Here is a 21237-nt window from a genome sequence, read left to right as displayed (position 1 = left end):
ACCCTAGGGTTCCTCCATAGGTGCCCAGGGGTTCCTCGGGCTGTGGCTGATTGACCTCCCATTTAATGGTCCCTCCATAGTTCTTGGGCAAATGCCACTTGACAGATCCAGTGGCATGGCACCAATGATCTTTTTATCTACCTGTAAGAGTGGCTTTCCGACCAACATTGTAAGGGTTGGATTCTTCTCACTAGCCACCAATATATAAAGCATTTTTCCCACTGACCTCTGATGAAGTGGTATTTGTAGGAGTTCCCCAAGGACTAAAAACTATCTTAAGGGTTCCTTTGAAGTAGAAAGGCTGAGAAAGCCTGCCATGAGTGAAGAGGGTTGAATGACACTGGCTGTCATTCAGCTTAGAGGGCCGAGGACCTCTATTGGTGAAAATATATTACTGCGAGGGGCAGTTGCAGACTGAAGGTGTGTTGCCACAAAAGCTGTTTATTTTTCATGTTTAAAGACGTAGTTCACCTTTGGCAAAATTTTTTATAAATGTACCTACATTAGTGAAAAAAGTGCATTTATTATTTTTTTTTTCATTGGAGCCAGCAGAGCATGGCAATTGTGATCAGTGCATTTGAGGGTGTAATGCACAGGCTCCTGCAAACTCTTCTCGCAGGACAGCTCTGTACCAAAGTGTAGACCTACCATTATGGGACTGGAGGAAGTAAAATTTGAATGCAAAGGTGGTGGCGTTACCACATTTGTGCTCCATTGATCTGTGAGTCTCTCTGCCGCAATGGAAGATGGGATTTGTAGTCTTCCCATTTACAGATCCCTGTGATTGGAGGATATGGCTGTGAGGGCAGGAACCATGCACAGCCACACCCAATTTAATGAAAACAGAAGGATGCCGGGAGAAACACCCCACAATGTGGTTTAACAGTGGGAGGTTTGGGAAATGTGACCATGTTTTATTTTACACCTTAAATATGGGTGTGCATTTAAAAATGGTCACAAAGGTGAACTATGCCTTGAATGCAGCGGGTCTCTAGATTTTTATTTATTTTTTAATTCTGGAGTCCTCCCTTAATGACCTCTGGCCATGAAAGAATTCAAGGAAGGGTGCTTTTGTCCTTTGTGGCCCCTAGGCTCTGCTCCACAGAAGCCATGACCTCCACACTTTGCCCTGTTGATGGCCAATAAGCCTGAAATAGAAATATGCCATTTAGAATCATTGGCTCTGTTATCTTAGGCCTTCTCTGTACCACAAACCAGTTCTGGATGCACAGTTGACATGAAGGTTTTTTGTGGATTTGAGACGGAAGGGATATAAAAATTCCTTTTGTCCCAAGAAGGCAATGCTGGACTTTTATCAGAGAACCTTTTGGCCACGAGAACCACAACTTACTTAAATATTGTGTCCTGTATGAATGCCTTGAAGTTGGAGTGCTGCCCTCTGCTGGGCATTGCAGGTGTAGCACAGACTTTTGTCATTTCATTGCTGTCGTTCGACAGATTGAATATGTCAGACGCAATGACAGCGTAAGTAATTGCACAATTAAACACAACAGTTACAATTTAAGAACATCTTTATCTTTCTTTGAAGTGGAACTAAACCCACCGATTTAACTGTTTCCCAAAAGAAAGCTCATGGTGGAAATGTTCAATAAATGGTAGTAAATCTTTAATCAAACATAACAATGTGGTTTACAGCAGTGTTTTCATTTATGCTTTAGGAGAGGTTTGATAAAATGCCAGCACCCTGGGAAGGACCCGCCTGTAAAGGCAAAATGCCTCTGGTGTGATGGGGTTCCATGTCACTGAGAGGCAGTTTCCGTGCTAAAGGGGTGACTATAGCTAGTGCTGCGGTGCAGACACATTGAACTAGTCCAGTGAGCCTCTGCTAGCTTCTCCAGCAGAATATTTGGGACAGAAAAAAACATACCTATATCTATCGATCTATCTATATATATATAGTTAGTTACATAGTTAGTCTGACTGAAAAAAGACAAAAGTCCATCCAGTTCAACCATAAAAAAATAAAAGTTAAAAAAAGTTATAATCCTATACCCACAGTTGATCCAGAGGAAGGCAAATAAAAAACCCAGCAAAGCATGATCCAATTTGCTCCTGCAGGGGAAAAAACTCCTTCCTGATCCCCCGAGAGGCAATCGGATATTCCCTGGATCAACTTTACCTATAAATGTTAGTATCCAGTTATATTCTGTGTATCTAGGAAAGAATCCAGGCCTTTTTATAAATCAATCCACTGAGCTGGCCAGAACCAACTCTTGAGGGAGTCTATTCCACATTTTCACTGTGAAGAAACCTTTCCATGTTTGGAGATTACATTTCTTTTCCTCCAGACGTAAAGAGTGCCCCCCTGTCCTCTGTGATGACCTCAGGGTGAATAGCTCTACACCGAGTTCACTATATGAACCACTGATGTATTTATACATGTTGATCATATCCCCACTTAATCTCCTCTTCTCAAGAGAGAATAAATTCAGTTCTTCTAATCTTTCCTTATAGCTGAGTATAAAATCTATACGGTTTACCTGAAATGTTTGTTTTTGTACTACAGGATTTTTTTTTATTATTGTTTGTTTTTTTTTTATTACCTTGCTTCTCTGTAAAATGTTTTAAAGTGGATCTAGCATTAATATATTTCTTATTTCTTATTTTAAGCTCAGCATGCAAAGTAATGTGTCACTTTAAGACTTTCTGGTATTTGTTACTTCTCAGGGAGATCACAGTACTCTCCCTGACAATGCCTTCCTTTGCTTTTCTCTCCAGAAGGAAAGCATCACCTTTGTTCAGGCATCATCCAGGATCAGCTTCTACTTCCTGGACTGGGCTGACAGCTCAGAGATGACACGGACATGTAAATCCTGTTTCCTGTACAATTCTTGACCGTGTTCACAAATGTCTGACACAGATCAGCCCCTGCTGCAGACTCTCACCTTGTTATAATGCCACAATGTTGCCGTCTGATCAATGGAGGAGAGGGGAGGAGACTAAGGAATTGTTTCCTCCTGCCTGCAGCAGTCTGATGACATCATTACAGCCTAGGTGAAGTCTCTGGAATTAAATTCGTTACAAAGCAACAGAAAAACTACCTTCATGACAGAAGGAACAAAAACATTCACATATCTCATTGCAATGAAAACCAGAAGACAGTAAGCCCTGGTTCACATATGTGCGTTCCTGCGGTCCACGTTGTGCGTGGACATGAGAGCCCATTCATTTGAATGGACTCCCATGCCCCGGGAGACACAGGGAAGAAGTCCCCGCACTTCTTCTGAAAACGCAGCCCACACGGAAACCTTGGTTCCCAGTACGGTTGTGATTTCCAGTGTGTGGGAGGGGGGTGCCATTAGATGTAATGGCACCCGCCCGTGGGTCTGCATTCTTCTGTGCGGGTAGTGCGGCTGCACAGATATTTGTACGGATCCTCGGCTGCACCACCCGCACAGATGTGAACCTAGCCTTAGTCCACATAGAGAACAGTGTTACCTTATTGGTCTCTTAGGACACTAACTTGTCTAATCACAAGGCTGAACACTCATAGCTGGTAGGTAGGTAGGTAGGTAGGTAGGTGGGTGTCTGGTAAAGTAATCCAAAAGAACATATTTTCAAGATTTACACATGTATAGTGAGTATGGAATGAGCCCTAAGAAATGGGCAACAGAAGCAGGAGGGAAAGAGAAAAAAATGGGGGGCTAAAGGGGGCCAAAGGGAGGGACAGTGACTGGTGTCCATCAAAATATCTGAAGTTATATAGTATCCGATCTTTACTGGGATAGAGCCAGTGCAACCAGGATGGATATGTAAGAGGCATAGTCCTGTGAATACTGGAACTCCCTCCTAGATTGTAAGCTCCAAGGAGCAGGGCCCTCGAACCCCTCGTGTATCGCCTTGTATTATTATTGTACTGTCTCATGTATTGTCTCCCATTGTAATGTACAGCGCTGAGCGAACTGTTGGCACTTTATAAATACTGTATAATAATAATAATAATGCCAATAATACCACATTTTATGGAATTGTTCTTCTTTTCGGAATTGTTCTTCTTTGCGTTTCATAGCTGCTGCTGGTCATTCCATGTCAATAATCTTGTTTACCACTGCTCTCCATTGACCAATTGACAGTGGGTCCGTACATTTCCACTTATGTGCAATGCAAACCTTGGCAGCATAGAGCAAGTGTATCAGGAGGGAATTCTTGTATTTGCGTCTTGAGAGAGGAATAGTGTGTAAGGCTCCATGTACACGGGTCATTTGGAAAACACTTCTGAACGATGAAAACTGACTGCTGGAAAACGTAGGTTAAAAAATGTCTGTTTAGCCGCGTTTGCGTTTAGAATCAATTTTTAAAGATAACCTCAGGAGACCTTCCAAAATGCTCAGAATGCACTAAAAAAATAGTAAAAAATTAACGATTTCAGACATTTTGATAGAAATAGAGAGAGCCGAAGCAGAGAGAGCAGTATGTGCTCAGATGACCGGTCTTTTCTGGTTGTATTCACTATGGATCCCATCATGAGCATAATGCGGCACGTTCTACCATTTTTTTCTTCACTCAAACCTGGAACTGACTGCACTGGTGTACCGGGTCCATTTGAATACATCGAAAACACTTTGCATGCATTTCTGATGATGACAGAAGGCTCTGGACAGCATCTGGATATGGGATAGTTAAAAAACGCTTCTAAACGCAAATGCTTATAAACGCGATTAGGCACGTTTACATGCGTGTACAAGCATTTGGCGTTTGAAACGCTGATAAAATCTCCTGAACACAAGTTTGGTACGTTCAAAAAAATGACTGTAAACTTAACTGCCTGTAAACGACTTAATGTACATGGACACATAGGAAAACATTAGGGAGAGTTCAGGGACTGCTGAAAAAAATGCAGAAAAGCTCCTGAATGTCAGTTTATCAGCTGCAGTGTACATGAGCCCTAAAAGGAACGTTTCTGGAGGTACCTCCAACGATATATCGGTGTGCTTATGAATCAGCCAAATTACATCCTCCCAGAAGGAGCATACACAGGAGCATGACCAGAATATAGGTAACAATGTGCCAGGTTCTTTTTTGGCAACACTAACATAGAGCAGATACAGAGGGATAGATCTTGTGAAGAAGCCCCGGGCCCCAATACCAGCGTGTCAGCAGTTTATATCCTGTTTCCTTGTACCTGCTGGAAAGCGAGGACCATTGGACAAAGCAGAAGACCTGTTTTTTCTGCGCAAGAGTGAAGGTCCTGTCTAGGTCTCGCTCCCATTTCAGAAGGGAGGGGGATGAATTTCACAGATAGTTTATTGATCAAGTAGTAGAAAGTTGACATTGTGTGATGCATCTGTGATGCATCTGTGATGTAGAGCTCAATGGGAAAACCTGACTCTTGAGTAACTCTACTTAGCCTAATGGTGGTTAAGAAATGATGTATTTCCATAGCCCTCCATGAGTCTAGTGGGGGGATTTTCATGTCCTGGATCTCTGGGATGGAGCATCATCAGCCCCTCAACAAGAAATGCTGAACCCAAAACTGGTTAGTCAGGAGCAAGTCTTTAAACCTTGTGTCCTCTAAGCCCTGGATGTTCCTAGGCACCTATTGTGGACATGAGGGTAGGTGTCCATAAAGAGGTGAAGGCTTGCAATTTTTTGTTCTACTTTCAGCAAAATTATGTCTTCCTCTCAGTCACCGAACTGGATGCCAAGGACTCCTTTTTAATAATAAAAGTGGAGCTTTTTCTGAAAAAAAAAAGTACTGTTGCTGTATAATGTGACATATCGGGAGTTTATTTCAGCAGATTTGTGCTAAAAGGTTCACTTTATGATTATATCCTGTAATAGTGAATGTTTTCTTTACCTCTATTTATGTATTTGGGAGAAATTACAGACAATGGTACCAGAAAGCAAAAATGTCATCTGGTTTTTGATCATTTACAAAACCACCCTCATTTTCGCTCAACATTACATCTCGCAGTATAAAAAAGCAAAATAAACAATGAAATTATATTGACATTTAGAGTAAAATCAGTAAAATAAGCTTCAAATAGCCCAGAGTTTATCTTTACCAGATCTGCCAGCCAATTTTGCATCATTTACTGCCCTTCACCCGCTGCCCACTTTTCATATTTTCACACCAACGGTGTAAGATGGAACACTATCACATTATAGTGTCTATATAAAAACCCTAGAGAAAACAGCCACATATAGTCAGAGTACCGGGGGAAGGGGGATAAAATAAAATATTATTTCAGCTTGATGTGAAATATCATTATTTTGCTATTTGGTTCCATTTCAGAGGGAGACTGGCTCCGTATTTCCAGCGCTGGCCGCTGTCGAGGGGATAATATGATAATGTTTCGCTTGATGTGAATGTAATATATATTTATGATCCTGCTGCTTGTGTTGAAGCCATCCCTAGATCTTGATTATTTACTCTCTGCTGGGTTCAGAGCCATTTCCTTCTGTTTGAAGTGTCCGCCGTCTTATGTACTATGCGCCTTTGGAGCACCATTATTAGGTGACCAGTAACAGGTTTATTATTACTGTACAGAAGATGATGGATCGCCTTTGTTTCATATTGAGGTGCGTTTGGTGCCATGATCATCTCATGATGGTTATAAAGGAGGCTTTTATCGCTCTTCTGTATTGCTGGAGAACTCCGCTCCTTCCACATACAACTCATCCAATGAAATACTCGGCTGAAGGACTCTGCTCCTTCCTCTAATTCCTCTCTCCTAGAATAGCCTGCACTGCTGGAGTATTCTGCTCCTTCCTCTAATTCTTCTGTCCTAGAATATTCTGCACTGCTGGAGCACTCTGTTCCTTCCTCTCCTCTCCTAAAATACTCTGCACTGCTGGAGGACTGTGCTCCTTCCTCTAATTCCTCTCTCGTAGAATAGCCTGCACTGCTGGAGTATTCTGCTCCTTCCTCTAATTATTCTGTCCTAGAATAGCCTGCACTGCTGGAGGACTCTGCTCCTTCCTCTAATTCCTCTGCCCTAGAATACTCTGCACTGCTGGAGGACTCTGCTCCTTCCTCTAATTCTTCTTCCCTGAATACTCAGCACTGCTAGAGGACTCTGCTCCTTCCTCTAATTCTTCTGTCCTAGAATACTCTGCACTGCTAGAGGACTCTGCTCCTTTCTCTAATTCTTCTTCCCTAGAATATTCTGCACTGCTGGAGGACTCTGCTCCTTCCTCCAATTCTTCTTCCCTAGAATACTCAGCACTGCTAGAGGACTCTGCTCCTTCCTCTAATTCTTCTGTCCTAGAATACTCTGCACTGCTGGAGGACTCTGCTCCTTCCTCTAATTCTTCTTCCCTAGAATACTCTGCACTGCTGGAGGACTCTGCTCCTTACTCTAATTCTTCTTCCCTAGAATATTCTGCACTGCTGGAGGACTCTGCTCCTTCCTCTAATTCTTCTTCCCTAGAATACTCTGCACTGCTGGAGGACTCTGCTCCTTCCTCTAATTCTTCTGCCCCAGAATACTCTGCACTGCTGGAGGACTCTGCTCCTTCCTCTAATTCTTCTGCCCCAGAATACTCAGCACTGCTAGAGGACTCTGCTCCTTCCTCTAATTCTTCTGCCCCAGAATACTCAGCACTGCTAGAGGACTCTGCTCCTTCCTCTAATTATTCTTCCCTAGAATACTCAGCACTGCTAGAGGACTCTGCTCCTTCCTCTAATTCTTCTGCCCCAGAATACTCAGCACTGCTAGAGGACTCTGCTCCTTTCTCTAATTATTCTTCCCTAGAATACTCAGCACTGCTAGAGGACTCTGCTCCTTCCTCTAATTATTCTTCCCTAGAATACTCAGCACTGCTAGAGGACTCTGCTCCTTTCTCTAATTCTTCTTCCCTAGAATACTCTGCACTGCTGGAGGACTCTGCTCCTTACTCTAATTCTTCTTCCCTAGAATACTCTGCACTGCTGGAGGACTCTGCTCCTTACTCTAATTCTTCTGCCCCAGAATACTCTGCACTGCTAGAGGACTCTGCTCCTTACTCTAATTCTTCTGCCCTAGAATACTCTGCACTGCTGGAGGACTCTGCTCCTTACTCTAACTCTCCTCTCCTAAAATACTCTGCACTGCTAGAGCACTCTGTTCCTTCCTCTCCTAAAGTACTCTGCACTGCTGGAGGACTGTGCTCCTTCCTCTAATTCCTCTCTCCTAGAATACTTGGCTCTGCTGGAGCACTCTGCTCCTTCCTCTAATTCTCCTCTCCTAAAATACTCTGCATTGCTGGAGTTCTTGGAATGATCTGCTCCTATCTCTAAGTCTCCTCTCCTAAAAATTATTTGCACTGCTCTTAGACTCTGCTGCTTCCTTTGTTTTATTCTCCTTCCCTGAAATCCTCTGCACTGCTAGAAGACTCTACTTATTCCACCATGTAACCCTCCTCTCCTGGTGCTTGTGCAGTTCTTGGCTGTGTACGTGTGAGACACAAACCAGTCTCTGCTGCAACCTCAACATAGTTACAGTATTGCAGTCTGATCACTGGGGGGAGAGGAGACTGAGGAAATACAGTATTTCCTCTTGCCTGGAGCAGCCTTGGCAGAGTCATTGGACTGGAGCTCAATGATGTTTTTTTAATGATGGTGGATCATTTCTGAAAAACTGATACTGTTGTTGTATAAAGCTCCATGCACTCTAGGGTTAAAAAAAATCCAAAAAACAAAAAAACAAGGTCCCTTGTCAGTAAAAAATTTTCGTATAGAGCATTTTTGTACATATGTGTAGGCTAGAAGAGTTTTTTTTCTGTCTCTAAATGCTGAGCTTAAAGCATTTCTTGCAATAAGGTAAAAAAATGTTTAGGCATCCGTTTTGGCTCCTTACTCCCTCACCCCTTTTTTTACTTACCACCCCCCTTTTACTTACCTGAGCCCTCATTTGATCCAGCGGGGGATCCGAGAAGAGGAGGTTCGGGGCCGCTCTGTTCAATTCCATTGCACACGGTAGGTAAGTATAGGGATGTTTATTATTTTTTCTATTTTAAATTATGCCTCTAAACATCCTAATGTACATGGACGCATAGTATAACGTTGAGCTGCTTCTACAGGCAAAATACAAAACTCCTGTAGAAGCAGCGTTTTATAAGCCAGTGTGCATGGACCCAAATGTGACATGTGAAAAAAACAACAAAAAAATTGCCAGCTTACTTATCATCCAGCGTGCAACAAACTGAATTACCCTGTCTAACAGTTCACGTTAAAACAAGGGGTTTAGTTTGCACACATTTGCAAATAGCTGCAGAGGCCACTTCATGGCACCCCAATATATCTGCAATACTAACAGTACTAACTTTTGTGAGTCTCCAAAGTTGAAGCCCATATATAACAATGGATAGCTTAAGAGCTGGTATGTCTGGCAGGAGCCCATCTCTCCTTAAAGGTAAAGGGATGCACTGGACACCCAGTAAAAGCACAGTGGCAGTGAAGATATCCAGTGAGTCCTCTCACCAATTCATCATCAGTACAAACAAATGGCAACCTGCCCAACCTATAACTGGCCTTTGCAGCAAGGAGCACATGGAAGGGCGATGCATGTCAAACAACAACAAAACAATTCTCAGCTCACTTACCAGCCAGCCTGCAGCAAACCCTGTCTAACAGTTCACGTTAAAACAACTTTGGAGACACTCAAAATTTATAGAGTTAGGACTGCAGTACACTGGGGTGCTATGACATGGCCTCTGCAACTTATGCATATATGTTTGCAAATTTGTACAAACTATATCACTTGTTTTCTCTTTCAATAGATTTTATTTTTCGATATTAATAAAATACAATACAAACATCTCCCTGAAATGCACAGGAGGAAAAGAGGAAAACAAAAAAACATATAGGCACATTCCACTGTGACCAACATAAGAAAGGGTACAGCAATAACATTCTGACAGTACAGAAAGGCACACCACGGGATGATATGTCAACAATGAACTCAGCAACAACCATAATTAAAGAAAATGTAGAATGAGAGAAGGAAAAAGAATATAGAAAAGTGGGAGTAGGACAAGAGAGAGAGAAAAGGAAAAAAAAAGGGGGGGAGGGGTGAGGTAAGAAAAGAGAAAGTGGAGGCCCCCTCACCGCTCCGGTAAATGGACGGTCCCAAACTACCAAGAACTTGACAGGTATCTAAACCATGGGACCTATGGTCCCATACTTTTTCAAAAATAACCATCTTATCTTGAAGAATCGCCGTTAGGTGTTCATTCATCATAATCCATGTCAGCTTGGTCTTCAGAAGGTGGAATGGAATGACAGGGGACTTCCAAGACCGCGCAATAGAGATTCTAGCTGTCATAAAAATCAATGTTAGTAACCAACGCACAGGTTTCAGTGCCCTCTCCACTGGTTTGCCGAGGAGGGCCTGCTTAGGGCTTTTCCTAAGGTTCATCTGGGTGAGAGAATAGAGAATATATATGTACGTATCCAAAAACACCGGACCTTTGGACACAACCACCAAATATGGAGCACTGTACCTGCCTGGCCACAGCCATGAAAGCAAAGGGGTGAGGCATCTGCAACATAGGACGCCACTATACCCCTTGTTTTAATGTGAACTGTTAGACATTGTAATTTGGTCTGTTGCAGGCTGGCTTGTAAGTGTGCTGGGAATTTTTTTGTTGTTTTATACCATGCATTCCATTCCATGTGCTCTTTACTGCACAGGCCAGTTATAGATTGGGGTGGTTTCCCTTTGTACCCTAATGTTTCATGTCAGGAATTTGTTTGTGCCTATCTTTAAAGTTGTTGAAAGGTCCACTGTAAATGCTCCTGGAAAGTTCTAATGTGGGCTCTATTTTAAGGGAGATAAATGGCATTCTTTAATTTTGGTAGGTTATAAATAGGTATGTTTTTTCTCCTGTATGGTATGAAATTTCTCCTGTACGGTATGAAATTTCTCCATTGCGTGATTGCACTTCTCCGTTCGTTTAACCCGCTGGCTGCCTCCAAGCCTCCAGATGTGATATACATACAGTATATGCCTGTTATCATTAACCTTCTGGTGAGTGTATGTCTGACAGAGGTGGTGGATTCCCCTGTGTGATTAACATCACGTTCACGTCCTGCACTTTAGATTGCTGCACTTTATGACTCTATGGACACTGAGTTTTTTATGGACATACTATTTTACCTATTTTTAATGTTGCACTAATTATCACGTGCAATCATGAATATCAGTACTATAATACTATCTTTTGATCATTTTTATTTCAACTTGTAGTGCACCCATCATCACTTTTACCCATGGACATTATTGCTTAAACATTACTTGCTGATTTGCTGTTCATTTTATTCGTAGGTTTAATGCACTTATGTGATGCAATTTACTGTTCCACTTGATTAATTTAGCTTTTTATTGTGATTTTAGGGCTGCACTTTTTATATATATATATATATATATATATATATATATATATATATATATATATATATATATATATTGTTTTCCTCCATAGGGTAAGTAGGGGGGGTTAGAGCCTCTGTCAAACATTTATTTCTTCAAAGGGTCTTCCAAACTTACATTCAAAGGATTGAGGAAGAAATGATCTTTCATCTTTGATGTTTATAATATCTAGCTGGATGATTGGTGGAGAGCTGTGCCAGTGTCATCAGTAACCCATGCTCATATAGAATTGATAAATAAATGTACAAAAATCTCTACACCAGACAATGCACAAAAAAAAAAACAACTCATTTTGTCACAACAATGAATTTTGCAAGGGCTAGCCTGTGTATTGTACAGCTGCTTGTGATATCTAGAAATTGTTAGCATGTATTTAATTGTATATGTTCTATTGTTAGCACAGGGATTTCTGTGTGTGTTTTGTAAAGTAAATCTATCCACAAAAGACATTCACGGGCTGCAGCTGCTGACTTCCTTCTGAAAAAGCTGATTGCCTGGCTTTTATTAGGTCACCATGGCTTCAATTGTGAGTCATTGGCCTTAATATACTCATCAGTCCCTATCTGTAAATGACTGATAATATCATGGAGGCAAGAAGGTCAGCCTGACAGAGAGAAAACCAGCATTTTTGGAACAAGAGATCAGTAGTGGCAATCTTGTCTCTATCATTTAGACCAAACAAATGCCAAGCTAATGGCACTCCAGGCTCTCAATGCAGAATACTTTATTCCATAAAAACAGGGTATACCAAGTAGATGGAATCTCTATTGCAATTCACCTACACCTACGCTTAACCATAGAGTGATATCCTGAAATGTCAGGGACCAATTTTAACTAGCAGTACTTTTCGCATACTAAACTCAGCTATCATAAATCAGGATATGATGATTCCATAATACTTTTAGGCCTCTTTCACATGGGTAGCTGGGAGATGGTAAAAACAGGTGTCTGAGCTGCAGTTTAAACTGCTCCCTGGCCACCTAGTTAATGCTAAATAACATTGCAGCGTGGCTGCTGCAGATGTTACATGATGATGTGCCAAATTGACAGCCCTGTCTGTCAAGCTCAGCTATCAAAGTCACTGGGGCCACACCGCAACCATGAGCCAAATGCTTCCCTCTCGGTTGTAGTGCATTAGCCCCATTATAAACTACTTTTCAGAACTTGTGCTAGTGTGAACCTAGTTTTAGGGCTCATTTGCACTTGGGTGGTAAAAACATGGAGTTCAGCTCTTCCTTAAGCTGCAAAGGCAGCAGACGGGAGTGTACACATACTGCGGCCCAAAGTATCCCATATGTTGGATTTATAGCAGAGCAGTACAGCCAACCAAATATCACCCATTTAAGTGAATGTGGCTGGACCAAAACTGCCCTGCAACTGTCTGCATTATGGCAGAGCAGGCTTTTAGGGGTTAAAACAGGGGTAAGGAAGCAATATAACACCTCCTCACCACCTGTCAAATGCCCTCTGAAAAGCGATCCACCACGTAAAATGGAGGGCAACGCTAGTGTAAACAAACCTTTCCATATAAACACCAACCATGTATCAGTTTTAAATGTAGATCTGAGGACCAACAAAATGTACAGTTTTCAACACAAAGGTATGAAGTGGCATGCAAAAAGATAAATGATTTTTATGTATGTCACTTTAGGCTTGATACCTTATGTTAAATATGTAAGTTTTGTTGGTCCTCAGATCCATGACCCCATTCACATTATCGTGTAGCTGGAACGAGCATTCCCGCTTCGCAATTTGGACCGCACGACTTTCACGCAAATCTGCATGTTGTATAGGGCCAACCCATTCACTTGAATAGGCTTCCCTATGCGTGTTTGTCTTCCAAAAAAAAGCTCCTTCTCTTTGGGTGACAAGCTTCACATGATTTTTTTAAAGGTGCGGTTTATCAGAATTGCCGCACAACAATCACTGCAGAATCACATCACGTTTGGGGTACCATTGAAGGAAAATTGCACTCAAACATGTGTAACCCATTGTGCTGCGACTGCCACATGATTTGAAATTGTGGGCAGAATTGTTTCGATTCTGTCCATGATTCCAAATCACGAGGTGTGAATGGAGCCTACTTGATAAATGATTGTTATTGAAGTTGGTGTTTACTCATAATATTGTTATTGAATTATAATATTCTGATTGATGACGGCTGAGTTTAGGGTCCTTTTACACAACCAATCAATTCAGATCCCCCTGTCGGTTTTTCAAGTAGATCTGAGCAGAAGCTCTATGTAAGTCTATGGGCAGGCAGATGTAAATCAATGTGTGTCTGTTTACAGCCAATTACCTCCAAGTCCATCTAGGCACAAAGATAAAAAAACAGAAAAATGTGTGTTCTTTTCCATTTTTGGGGGGAGGCCTAAGCATAATGGACTTGAGGTAGTCAGATGTAAACAGACACGTTTGTTTACATTTGCCTGCCCATAGACCTAACATAGCTCTGTTAGTGTATCCTTCAGCTCAGATTCAGGAGAGGATCTGTTCATAGATCCCCTGCAGATCAGAATAGACACAGCCCCTGTAAAATGAGTTTGAAGCTGGGTACACACTATAAGAAGATCGGAAGAAGCATTCCATATTCAGAACGATCATTCCATTTTTGTATAGTGTGTACACAACTTTTGATATCTGATTCAGATCTTCCAAATGAAAATTTCCGAAAGGAGAAATCGGATATGAATGGTGATTGGAAACAAGGCACGACCCAGAAGAACACGTAACAAAAACTATTGTCTCCGGAAGGACGTTTACTGCTGGGTAAAATGTTATCTGACAGCTCAGGATATCACTCAATTATTACGTGATGGTAAATGTAAAAAACACTAAAGATTCCATCTGCTTGCTATACCCAGGTTTTATGGAATAAATAGAATAAAGACATTTTTATTGAGATCTTGGAGTGCTGTCAACCTGATATTTGTTCGGTTCATATGTCTCAGTGACAAGTTTCTTTCGTGGCTGGTTTCCTTTAAACTCTTCTTTATGATCTGTCTTCTGTTTTCCTCCCTGCAGTCCGAGGTATCATGGATTCCGAACAAACATTACTCAGGAATATATGGACTCATGAAGCTGGTGCTTACCAAGACTCTTCCGGCCAGCCTGGAGCGGGTCATTGTCCTGGACACGGACATCACCTTTGCCACGGACATCGCTGAGCTGTGGGCCGTGTTTCACAAATTTAAAGGTCAGAGGACTCTTTTTTTCTATTTTGCAGCTTTAAAAGTGTGATTGCTAATCTGTGCACCTCGCTCTATGTGTATTTCTGTAAAGGAACTTGACTGCTTTCATTTGCATCTTTACCTGATGTGCTCCTACATATTTACAAAGCTATAGGCCAGTGAAGCCAGTGAGGTTGTAAAAAGGTGAAGCGTCTCTGATAAACTTGGTCTCTTTTTACTTTGAAATCGTGCAGAGAAGGAGGATGTTGTCAGATTCATTTCTAAATTATTATTTTTCTACTAATTGCTGACAGGATAAATGTTAGGCATTTGGTGACCTTAGAGCAGGGGTGCTCAAACCATGGCCCTTGGAGCCCTCTTATGTGGCCCTTGACCTCAAACCAGGAAAGCACCCTTCTATTATATCCTGCGTGTTTGGTGTGCTTTCTGAAACCACCTGAATGTAGGATTATTGGTGCACTTTAAGAAAGTGCACCACACCCACAAGATATAATAGAAATCTATGGTAAAGTGCGGATAATCCGCAGGAAAGACGCAGGTGCACTGCTGTGCACGCATGGGGCGGGTAAACAGGGACACAGGACCAAGGTATTATAGCTGGGCATTACACCCAAGTACTGGACGCCACTAGCTTAGGTGCAAACTGGAACTGAGGGAGGCGGGGTGGGGGCAAGGGAGACAACCCCTCCCGCAGGGGCGGACTGATCATTTGGGCACTCGGGCACTGCCCGAGGGCCCGGGGTCAGTAGAGGGTCACATGAGATGCCCCTGGTACCTTTCATATGATTTTTTGGGTGCGGTTTGAGTGTGGGCGAGGACACAGGGGCCCCAAGATCCCCTATTGGCCAGAGGCCTGATGAGTTGTCAATCCGCCCCTGCCCTCCTGCCTCCTGTAAAAGCAATCCAGTAGCTAATCAGCTGTTAGGATAGCTTTTACATTAAAGGGAATCGCCGGCTTAAAACAAAAATGCCGGGATGATGCCTGTAGCTGCAGAACCAATTTAACCAGAGGACATACAGATAGGTCCCATGGGAATAAAGTGGTGCAAGTTGAAATTGAATCTGCTTGTATTTTACCTTCCTCCCAAAACTTTACACTTTATTGTAACTTTTTTTATTGCAGTAAGCCTCCTATGGCACTTTTTGGGTAAGGGGGTCAGACAAGGGGCGTACAAAGGCAGAGAGGAACAATAGTGATTGGGTGAAGTTTTGTGAACATGTGGGTCTATTGGCCATCAAGTATCCACCAGACCCTTAGGCATGTCACTTGATGCAACCAAAACCATCCAGAGTGGGGCTCTGCCATCTCATGTTGGTGGGCCCCTTTAGTTCCACAACTCAGTCTGCCAATTGTAAAGGCAAGAGACTTATAAATGTCCTGCTATTTAGTAATGCTTAAAGGTTAGCAGCTCTCAAAATCCAAAACACATGCTGAATGAGTCTTGTGGTGTTTTTTTTTTTCATCTAAGTTGTGGCAATCATGTGTGGAGAAAGGTCAACACCTTTGCTGATTAGTGTTATCAGCATCTGCTCACAGCAGAAAGGGCAGGAGCTGACACTTCCTAATGAGCCATAAGAAGCATGATTCAGTGCCAAGATCGCCACTCATCTCCTGTTGTCAGACTTTTCTTTCATGTAAAAGAGTTGGTCCACCCAAAACTGAAAATTCAGATCTTTTTTTTTTCACGGAACCAAAGTGGACTAAAAAAACTCAAAAATAGCACACATCACCAAGAATTAATTTTTTTCTCTATGGTACAACCAGAATCAGAAGCCCTTTGGCTTTTGCTTATACAATGATTCTGTATCCCACAAATAATGAACGTTTGGTGATTTGTGTCGCAAACGTGCGCACCAGAGACTGACGCAGTCTGCCATTTTGTTAAGAGTAGCCATGTTATTCCCTCATTTTCCCCCCCCTCTTACTCTGAGAGGCACAGTGACAGATGTGTGTGTGTTAAAAGTGTCACAGGCCAGATCCCAGCAGGGAGCCATGACCTGCCTCACTGTCCCAAGAACCTGTGCCATTTCACACCTCGGAGGAGATAAGGCAAGCTTTCCCAAGAGTTGAAAGAGATTCCGACCTCATAAACCTAACTCAGTGTAGGTGACAGAATCAGATAACCTCTGTTAAAACCATTTTTCCCCTATGTCTCATATCGTGGAATATGAGAGACTTACATAAAAACTGAACATATTGTCAGATGGACGATGAGCAGGCGAACAGTTTGATGGGTCACTCGCCTTGTCTCGGACACACAGGAAAGCAGAAAAATTGATCTCGCGAACCATTCAGTGTACACTTTCATAATTCATATCTAATCAATCCTCAGACTTGTCTGCATAATAATCTACCCGCGGGTCGAATGTCACTTGTGCAGATGAAAAGTTATGGGCCAAATATGAGTTATGGGAAATTTGTGCTCTAGTTGAAGCATCCACCCATCTCTCCACGCCCTAAGCGGAGATTGGTCCTTGACTGCAGAGCCACCCCCCTGCTGGGGACTACAAAACCGGCTGTCAGGCCTAAGATTAGGGAGTTGAAGATTTTCCCATTGACCATCGTAACATAGGGAGATCAAAGCACCCTTCTGCTCTGAAACTTGGATCTGCTAACCCAGGACTTTGGCAAGTACTTTAACCCTTTCACCTCTCTCTGATATCTCTTTGCTGTGCTATGGTTCTTTGTATATTTATATATATATATCTTAGTTACATCCTTTTTCTGTAAATATTGTTATTGCACCCGTTTGACCTTTTAGTAATAAATCTTTCTTTCTGAAAGTGTTGAACTGTTTCTATAGCTCTGTATTGCAATTTAAGAATCCCTGCCTCTAAAGAGAACGCTACTGTTTGCTTAACTCTCTGTATAACAGGCCTGTGTTATGACCATTTTATACAGACGATTATCTCAATCATTATAGTGGTATAGCTGATAACGCTGAGTTTCCTCTTTCTCTGTACAAAAAGGAGGTGGTGGCAGTTGGAAGGGTTAATTGCGTAATTAACCTGACCCAGTAACAATCGTCCAGGCTGCCGGTACATCGATTGTGGCCCATTAGCTGGAAAATCGTTGTGCAGGGTGCAGCTAGGTGTGGCATTGTTACGCACGTCACATCACGGTTTTAGATCGGCTAGTCCTTCGGTCACGAATTTGGGTGAGAAGGTCTGGGGTCTGACGCCGCAATCATGAAAATTTGTGCCAGAAAGGTCGACTTCCTTCATTCATAAAGTACTTTTCATTGCAGGAAGCAATAATACATTGAGTCTCCAGTGAAATACTGGTTGCACAGGACTTATTCACAAAGGTCAGGAAAGTCAAGCCCAGTCAATAGAGTGTAACTATATCAGAGAGGTACACAGAAGAGACCTTTCTGGCTAATAAAGGCAACAGTAGCTAGTAGTTTGCAGTGTATTGTCGTAGGCAATGACTATAACCACTTTCTGACCATTGCACATGTATGTACTGTACACCTTCAGGAACTGGTTGTGGTATCTAGATCATAGCTGCAGTCATGATCCAGATATTATTCTTTTCAGCCAGGAATTCCATATCTTTAAAAGTGATCCAAGTAGAGTAAGGGGCTCCAACCACCTCAAGCCACTGTTTGAAGGCTCTCCTGTTCTCCCGTGGAGCCTGGAGCCACTGTGGTAGGTCATGCTGGCTGACCATAGAGATGAAGAAGGAATTTCTGTTCCACTCTAATAGACCCCAGATCTTTCAGTAATGGGAATCTGTCACTGTCTATACCAGCCTTTTTTCAACCAGGGTGCCCAGGCACCCTGGGATGCCTTCAGGTTTCTTCAGGGGTGCCTTGGCAAAATTCCTAAAAAATGCTTAAAAATTGTATAATAGCCAGCAGATGGATGTAGCCTGCCTTTTACTTACACAAACCCACAGGTATTCATTGTGCACCAATACAACTTTCTAGCTTCCAGTGACATAACAACCAATGTTGTCATCAGTTGATCAGAAGGACATTGGGCACCTATACAGCATCCTTACTTGTCCCTCTCTGTCAGCACTGGGTTCACATTAGCTGAGTGAGAGAGAGAAATTGAGGGAGAAGAGACACAATGGAATACTAGTCAGTACCAGTGTGCCAAGGTATATTTGCTTTGGAAGAAAAAATCACCTGTAACATTGGGTGTTCCACATGTACAGATGTTGCTGTGTTCTGTAAAACTATTTGCTTAGCTTTTTTACATTTTGTAATGGGTGCCTCAAGATTTTACAGAATTTTAAAGGGTGCCTTGACTGAAATAAGGTTGAGAAACACTGGTCTATACAATAGGGTATTCAACTAAGGTTGTTGTTCATCCCTTGTGATAGCAATAAAGCTAATAAAAAAATAATGCAACGGTATCCAAAAATACATTTAAATAAAAATAAATAAATAAAAAAGCTTTTTTTAAAGCACCCTCTTCCCCCTTTGCTCAAATGCACATGTAAACCACACATCGGAGGTATCGCCGGTAACATCAGAGTGAGAGCAATAATTCTAGTGCCAAACTGCCTGTGTAACTCTAAACTGATAACTTGTAAAGGCTTTTAAAGCGTCACCTAAACAGATTTCTAAGTACTGTAGCTTATCACTGTACCATGGGCATATGCAATTTTAAACCACGTTAGGTATCTATTCACTTGACGTAACACCAAATTTTACATGTTAAAAATGGGTATTATATTGTGTTTGTATGCACTAAAATTCACTAAAGAATTCATTTTATTCTCCAGGGACTTTGCCTACAGAATATATATTGTTTGGGGAGTTGTAAGCAATTTTCTAGCAAAAAACAAAAAAAAGGCTGATTTTTAAATGTATGTGGGAAAGTCCGAATTTTCCCAGTTTGGAGTGGTTAAGTTAGAACTGTATTGAACAGTATACAGGTTCACTTTAAAGCTGAACTTCATAAATGATCTCTATTGCATACGTACATTGGTTCAGCTTGGCACAATGTAAGCATGCACATCTCATACACAATGGGCCACTAGGAAAGCTGAAAGTCACTGAAGTAGTCAGTGCTACTTCAGTGATAGCTGCGATCTTCCAGGTTTTGCTGGGGTTCTGTGTGAGCAGTGTCCCCTCTGCACACAGAATATAGGGGGTTTCTTGCTCGCCATCGCCATCATTTACAGAACACTTTACGTTTTTTCAATCAACACAACACTATCTCAGATTGGAAGAGGTGAGGAGGAAGGGTGGTAAAGTACCGATCTCCGTCTCGTCCAATCAGAGAACGCCTTGCATTTATTAAAAAAAATTACAGGGTGTTCTATGGATGGTGGTGATGCTGAAAGAGCAACTCCCTGTGGTCAGTGTACAGAGGGAAAGCCGCTTGCACAGAACCCCAGCACAACCTGGAAGATCGCAGCTATCACTGTAGTAGTGACATCTACTATAGTGATTTCCAGCTTCCCATGTGGACCATTGTATCAAGCTGAACCAATATAAATACGTAAAACAATTAATTCCTGGAGTTCATCTTTAACATTCTGGCATGTCATGTGCAGATATATGTTGGCGTGATGTCTTCTTTAAACATGTTTCCATCGCCATAAAAGTCATAGTTTGCTTTGTATGAGGAATGAAAGCATTTGGTATTTCTACTTACTCTATAGTGTCTTAGCTTACCACTGTGCGTTATAGAATGAGGCTTTTTTTGGCTAATAAGGTAGCAGAATGGATTGTATGTTTTCTGCTGTTAGTCAGAAATGTAAAATAAAAGTTTACTTACATAAATTCATAAAAGTAGCAGGTAAGGCCCCATGTACACGGGACACTTCTGAACGATGGAAACTGACTGCTGGAAAACGTAGGTTAAAAACGTCTGTTTAGCCGCGTTTGCATACCATGTTTATGCACGTTTATGTGCATTTGCTTTTATGTGCGTTTTTTAAAGATAAGCACAGGAGAACCTCCCAAATGCCCAGAATGCAGTGAAAAGTGGAAAATTATTAACTACCGTATTTTTCGCTCCATAAGACGCACCTGACCGTAAGACACGCCTAAGTTTTAGAGGAGAAAAACAAGAAAAAAAATATTCTGAACCAATGGACTGCAGACACAGTACAGGGGATGACCAGAGACTGCGGACACAGTACAGGGGATGACCAGAGACTGCGGACATAGTACATGAGATGACCAGAGACTGCGGACACAGTACAGGGGATGACCAGAGACTGCGGAAATAGGACAGGAGATGACCAGAGACTGCGGACATAGTACAGGAGATGACCAGAGACTGCGGACACAGTACAGGAGATGACCAGAGACTGCGGACACAGTACAGGGGATGACCAGAGACTGTGGACATAGTACAGGAGATGACCAGAGACTGCGGACACAGTACAGGGGATGGCCAGAGACTGCGGACACAGTACAGGAGATGAACCGGAGACTGCGGACACAGTACAGGAGATGGCCAGAGACTGCGGACACAGTACAGGAGATAACCAGAGACTGCGGACACAGTACAGGGGACGACCAGAGACTGTGGACACAGTACAGGGGATGGCCAGAGACTGCAGACACAGTACGGGGGATGACCAGAGACTGCAGACACAGTACAGGAGATGGCCAGAGACTGCGGACAAAGTACAGGGGATGACCAGAGACTGCGGACACAGTACAGGAGATGACCAGAGACTGCGGACACAGTACAGGAGA

General features: G+C 42.3%; 1 protein-coding gene across 1 annotated transcript in view; it reads left to right on the top strand.

Annotated features, from left to right (window-relative positions):
- The window catches only part of LARGE1 (LARGE xylosyl- and glucuronyltransferase 1), a 580120-nt gene that overhangs the window by 373128 nt on the left and 185755 nt on the right, over nucleotides 1–21237 (top strand). Inside the window, exon 7 of the mRNA XM_089680649.1 lies at nucleotides 14400–14571. Within this exon, the coding sequence (XP_089536775.1) occupies nucleotides 14400–14571 (172 nt within the window). The remainder of the gene's footprint in view (nucleotides 1–14399; nucleotides 14572–21237) is intronic.

Source organism: Staurois parvus, unplaced genomic scaffold (assembly GCF_062004578.1).
Source record: "Staurois parvus isolate SC_StPar_1 unplaced genomic scaffold, SC_StPar_1.0 ptg000249l, whole genome shotgun sequence".
In the NCBI taxonomy this organism is placed as follows: Eukaryota; Metazoa; Chordata; class Amphibia; order Anura; family Ranidae; genus Staurois; species Staurois parvus.
Note: the sequence above shows the minus strand (reverse complement) of the source record. Positions and strands in the feature narration are given on the sequence as shown.